At 46.3% G+C, this 6,268-nt stretch overlaps 1 protein-coding gene across 1 annotated transcript; it reads left to right on the top strand.

The window, feature by feature from the left end:
* Positions 1-3,127: 3,127 nt before the first annotated feature.
* LOC147881011 (uncharacterized) lies at positions 3,128-5,629 on the top strand. The gene is made up of 2 exons (XM_087369809.1): positions 3,128-3,369; positions 3,564-5,629. The coding sequence occupies exons 1-2, from the start codon at positions 3,252-3,254 to the stop codon at positions 5,276-5,278; spliced, it is 1,833 nt and encodes a 610-aa protein (XP_087225935.1). The 5' UTR covers positions 3,128-3,251; the 3' UTR covers positions 5,279-5,629.
* Positions 5,630-6,268: the final 639 nt, after the last annotated feature.

The raw sequence follows: 6,268 nt of genomic DNA, 5'->3' as shown, positions 1-6,268 counted from the left end.
TCTTGCACTCTTTCTCTAGGTATCCCTCTTGCTCTCATGGATAATTATCATGTCTTAATTATCCTGAGAGCTTTGCATAGCAATATAGGGTCATCCCCATGTGATGTGGAAGTATCTTTGGAGTCTTTATCTACTCTACCCCTAGAGAGAAGTTAGTGAGGACTATTAGTTCACTATTGCTTCTCAGGACTAGTGCTTCGTGGCGAGAGATCAAGACTTCCCTATGATGATCAATTCTCAACAATCTAGGGTCAAACATTTCTCCAAAATCGGTGGTGGACCATCGCTCACAAGAAAAGTTGAGCATGAGGTAGCATCGTAGAGAATTGTTATGTGCATGGTTATCATAACCACCTCTAAACCCTAATAAGTGTCAAAGCTATCCACTTACTTGAAATTCACTGGTAAATCTTGACCATCGGTCAAGATTAGTGCAATCAAAATATTATTAGTGCAATCAAAATATTAGCAAGAAACCCACTAATCTCATCAACAATCCCTTGAGTTGGCAAGGTCTGATAGACTACATGAAAGTTTATGCAACTAATAGATATTGCAATATGCCATAATGTACATTTGTATGCAAATGGTAAAGTGCAACAAAGAATGTTGATATAAAGTGCCATGAATGAAGTGCATGATGGGCACTAGACAATGGTCTTAAACTATGAGAAGGCTATAGCCATGCTATAATGCTAATGGATCTTTTGGCCATACCTTAAGGTGGAGCATACAAACTCTTCTATATGTCGTAGATACATAAAGTAAATGAGAAGAGCGAGTGACTTGAGGCCATGTCAAAGGCATAGTTCATGATGGAGCATCCGATGTCCATAAGAAGGCCATAGTTTGTGATAGGACATCTAAAGGCCATACCCTCAAGAAGGGCATGTGATGGCCATAGCCCAAGTGAGGGCAAAGGAATTGACATATAGAGCTATAAGCTCATGAAGGTTATTGAACTAGATCCCAACAAAGGACTAGAGGAGAAGCATTTGTTAATGTTGCACTAATTATGTTTCAAGGCATTGGAAGACATCAAAGCCTAGATTGGATATCGAGACACTCATGAGAAATGGAAACTAGTTTGATAACTCACATAATTTCATGTGAATGGACTATTGATGGAAACCTGTCTTTGAAGAAAATCCCAAATTCGTGAAGTGAAATTTTTTGATTAAGTGAAACTTGGTGTTTGGAACAAAGTTCCTCTAGCTTAGTTACATTGGAACTAATTTCACCTACTTCGGTTACAAGTAAACCAAGTTTATCTAGCTCGATTAGATGGTAACTAGAGCCATATCTAGTCTAGTTATATGGTTGCATGTTTCTAGTTCGGTTACATAAAAATCCTAATTGATTACCCCAAAATCATGGTCTCACAAACCCTTGGCGAGCATCGCTCCATTACACACCATTGCTTAGGTGTTTTGCTTTTAGGGGGAGCATTCAACGCTCACCCCACACTCTTTTTCATGGATTCTTGGTGGGCGAGCCTCCTTGTCACTGGGCAAAAATGTGTCTGCAGCCTAGTGTGTAAATGGGGTGTGCCCTCAAATGAGGCACAACTGGAGGGGCGGTGTATAAGGCCCTTTACACACCAAGCACTGCCCACCCATCATTACTGGGGGGAGCTAATTTGGATATTCCATTGGGGTGGATGGGTGCACCCCCCTTTACACACCTCAAAAATTTAGGTAATTTCAAATGCTGAATCATCAGCTGCCACCTCATGCCCATCAAAAGAGATTTCTTGGGTAGGCAACCTTGTGTGCTCAAGCTTGGAAACCCATTGCCCAACCAATCAAATTCAACTAGAGGATCACTCCCCTACCTTTTTAAAAAGATTCTTGCTAAGACAGTGTGTTAAACCCCTGCCCATTCAAGACTGTTGAGGACATTTTTTGGCTGCCCACAGGTTGGGGGTTGGTGTGTAATCCCCCTAAAGACATCACTAAGGATGGGTTCACACCACCTACTCGCCGATGGAGCAGGAAATAAAATTGGAGGGTATGGTGGTAAACACCATCTAGCAGTCATTAGGTTGCTAATTTATGTCACTAGCATGTGATTGGTGTAGCGGTTGGAGGGGATGGAATGGGCAAATCATGTAGGGGTTGGAGGAGTTTGCCATGGATAGATCAAGCACATGAGACGTTTCCGTTTGCAATCTGTCAAGGCTGGAGTTATCGGAATCAGGAGCACATGCAAGATAAAGTCTACCGGAAGCTTGCTGGACCCTGCCGAAGTTAGGGGCACATGTTCAAACTGAAATCTGATTGCCTGGCTCTCCATTACCCCCTCCCGCGAGACCTTACCTGACTGTGCAGTTGGTTTGCATCAGTCATGCATCCGATTGCCTCCAGGATGTGCCCAGGGTGGGAGTGGGCGGCCTTTATGGGTTGGAGGAGTTCGCCATGGATAGATCATGCATGTCAAGGCTGGAGTTATCGGAATTAGGAGCACATGCAAGCTAAAGTCTACTAGAAGCTTGCTGGACCTTGTCGGAGTTAGGGGCACATGTCCAAATTGAAATCCGATTGCCTTGTTCTCCATTACTCCCTCCTGCAAGACCTTACTTTATTGTGTGCATCCGATAGGCATGCGATGGCCTTTTTTGCGTGAACCTTGCCAGAGGGCTTCCTAGGGTGGGAGTGGGTGGTCTTTATGGGCGAGGCACAAATCTTTTTTTTTTAAAATAGAAATAAACAAGATGAATGATATGTATCATTCAATAGGCCTGCCCAAGAGGAGGAAGAAAGAGAGAGAAAGGAAGAGAGGGAGTCCGGACTCGGAGGGGGGGGCGGGGAGGGGGAGAGAGAGAGAGAGAGAGAGAGAGAGAGAGAGAGGGCTAAAAATGTGGAGAGAGTAGATTTCTACCAGGTGTCGCCAATCCCACAAGAAAATGAGCTTTCAGGAGCCCCATCGTGTTTGCTTAGGCCTCCACCTATGGCAGGCCAAAAACACCCATGCCACACCCACGTACCCGTGGTCCTATCGTCGAGGGGCAACCCGCCCTGGATGGGCGTGGTGTGAAGGAGAGAAATGTGTAAAGCAATTGTATGAATGATAGATGATAGATGATAGATGATGATGTGCCAAACGCATGTTTTTTGTGTGTGTGAAGAGTGCCCCTTTCTCATAGCCATTCCTCCCCGAAGCCAAATGCCTTTTGTTTTTGTGAAGAGTGCCCCTTTCTCAAAGCCATTTTTTCGCATTTCCCTGCAATCCTTGCTGCCCATCTTGCTCGGATGTTGCTGAAGGAATCGGAGCATTTCCCTGCAATTCTACCTCGATTTGGGCAGCGGTCTTGGTTGATTGTCGGGAAGAAGAAGATCGGCCCTGAATCCGAGATCATCACTCGCAGCGGTAGAGGCATCTCCCCTCCCGAACAGACCACCGGGCTTTGATTGCTTGACATAGGTTGCTGAATGCTGCAGTGATAGTGCGTGCGCTTGGCGAGATTGAACCGGACCGGGGAGGCGGCGATGGGTTGGATAGAAGGTATGCCTCGATCTTGAAATTTCTCATCACGATGTCTGGTGCCGCTGGCGTCGTTGCAGGACCTGAAGTGGACATGGTGGAGTTGAACGGCGCCTCCTCTTCTGTTGCTGTGGCGAACGCAGTGGATCTGGATTTGAACCTGATACCCCCCTCTGCACCTTGCGATGGGCTGGCCTTGGAGCTTGCTCTTGGAGGTCACGATTCTGAGGGATCGGTGCAGGTCTCTCGGCAGAATTGGCCCCGATTTGAGCCAGGTATGTCAGGACTGCTCCTGGCCGGTGCTCAGGAAGACGATGTTCCTGCTGCCTCTGAGGGTAGGCCGCGGCGCAGGAATCTGGTATTGGTGAATGTTAGGCCTCAAGCAAGTGACCGAATCGAAGAAAGTACAAGCCCTTCCAGAGTTCCTTCTCAGGAATCTGGCTCGGGACATGGGGATATTGATCCCTCGGTTGGCGATCACAGCCGAGGAGACCCGGCATTTTCTGTCATCAGGCAGCGCTTGCTGAGGAGCTCTCGATATTCACGACATTTGCGGCGGTCAAGACAAACTCTTTCCTCTGCGTTAGAACAACTTGAAACTTCTCCTCCCTCTGGGGTTGGACCCATGACGGAGGCTCCATTTGTTGACTCAGAAGATTTCAGGCTGTCATCGGCCATGTTTCGGATGGCCGAAAACCGCAGAAATCGAGGGACTGCCACTGCATGCCTGGATATGTCATCTGGTAAAAATGGCGTGAGCATCTTGGAATCAAAGCAGGAGGACGCTAAGGAGACTGAGGTTGTACATACAGGAGCTCATTTTGAATGCAACATTTGTCTAGAGATGGCCACGGAGCCAGTGGTGACTTGCTGTGGCCATCTGTTTTGTTGGCCATGCCTTTATCAATGGCTACATGTGCACTGTGTACAAAAAGAATGTCCAGTTTGTAAGGGCTCTCTTTCGGATAATGCTATAACTCCCATCTACGGCAGAGGAAATGTTGAAGACACTGAAAAATCACTTGGCAACACTCCCCCACGACCCCATGCTCACCGCCTCAATAACAAAAGATACCGGCAAGAAAGAGCTCCCCTAGAAAGGATTGGTGGACATGTCAGAGGGGCAGGTGGAAGTGGCAGGTCTGAGGTGGAGATAGAAAGAAGTGAACCAGAGGGATCTATTGCTGCAGAATCTATTTTGAATCGCCTAAGAGTTGTACAAAGGTTGCAACGAGAGCACCTGGATGAAAGATTCAGGATGCGCCAGAGAATGATGGGTAGACGAGGAAGCTTCCGGTCCCCCTCTACAGTGGGAGCTGCCTCACAGGTTAGTCCTAACCCAATCCAGCTTGGAACACGGGATTCAGAACAGTATAGTCGAGAGCAAATGCTCACCCGAATGGCCACAAATCGCCTTGAAACAGCTGACAATTTAGCTGTAATTCGAGCTAGCATAGATGGGTTGCGTGAGAACCTTGCACATATGCAGAGATCTGTGCAAGCAGCAAACACGATTCCTAGGCGGCTCCGCACACATGCTTCGGAAGAAGGGATTAACTCTGGATTACCTGATCTAGCAGAGCCACTCTACGGTGAAGACAGGATGCCCACTCCCAGAGCTGAGGTAGAGAGTCGACCTCTTCCAACAATTGTAGATGAACAGCCACAACAAGATTCAGCAGATTTGAGAGAATCATCATGGAGAGAATGGCAGAGAACTGTTGGTGGTGCTTCAGGCTCTTTAGATATTGAACCTGGTTCATTGCATGCACGAAAGAGGCGGCGGCTGAACTAGCATATACTTTAAACTTTCTAAAGTTAGCTGCTGAGATGCAGTGTGCTTGCATAAGAAGAACCATATTTGTTCAACAAGTATGGCTTGTAGAGCTCACAGGCTCATAAGCCATTGAAGTGATTCAATTTCTGTTTTGTTCTGCAGAAGCTACCCGTGTTGGGAACAAGATAAAATGGTTAGTGTTGTAAATATGTGTTTGATGACATCAATCATAGTGCACGAGATCGAACCACTGATACATGGGCTATTCTTTCGCTGGTGGTGGTTTGAAACTGAAACTGCAAGAAACTAGAGAACATATGTGTCGGGTTGTCATCATTTACAGTAAATACTGTTTTTTTCTCTTCGTAACTAATGTTGCCTATTGCCTACAAAGTTGGCAAGATGATTAAAAATAAAATAAAATTAGTAGCAGCTGTTGGGCTGGCTGTATTGCACCCTTTCAGTAAATTGAAGTTTTACTTGTCATTGTGTGTGTTGCTCAGTTCTTGTCATCTGTCCTTGTTACTCAGATTTCAGGAAACTCCTGCAATTCATTCTTAAGGCTTGAGCTCTCGGTATTGTGGTTGCCTTCATGATTGACTCAGCAGCTAATTAAAGTGAAATTTCACCATGGCGCTGGTTTGACTTTACATCCTTACTTTTGGACCTCATAGGACAAGCTTTGAGCTCATTGGCATTTTTGGATATGGCGCTGAAATGGAAGAACCACAGATGATATAGCTAACACATGCACTAATGGGTATCTTATACGTGCTTGGAACTGGATAACATGCCTGAGTTGTGCATAGCAATGTTCCGGGATCTGGGCAGTAGCTTTGGGAATACGCAAGTCAGGTTGACAAGGTGAGTCCAGGGCCCCCATTGAGAGTATGGCTGTGGTCTAGAGGCTTGACGGACAAAGGTTAGGCCCTGCAGCTTACACCAGTGGCTGATGTGCCACTTCTTCGCTTGGAGGTATGCTTGCACTTTAGTTGTAAGATCAGCAGA

This window comes from Dipteris shenzhenensis, chromosome 31 (assembly GCF_047967505.1).
Source record: "Dipteris shenzhenensis isolate YYH24624 ecotype China chromosome 31, Dip_SZ_1.0, whole genome shotgun sequence".
In the NCBI taxonomy this organism is placed as follows: domain Eukaryota; kingdom Viridiplantae; phylum Streptophyta; class Polypodiopsida; order Gleicheniales; family Dipteridaceae; genus Dipteris; species Dipteris shenzhenensis.
Note: the sequence above shows the minus strand (reverse complement) of the source record. Positions and strands in the feature narration are given on the sequence as shown.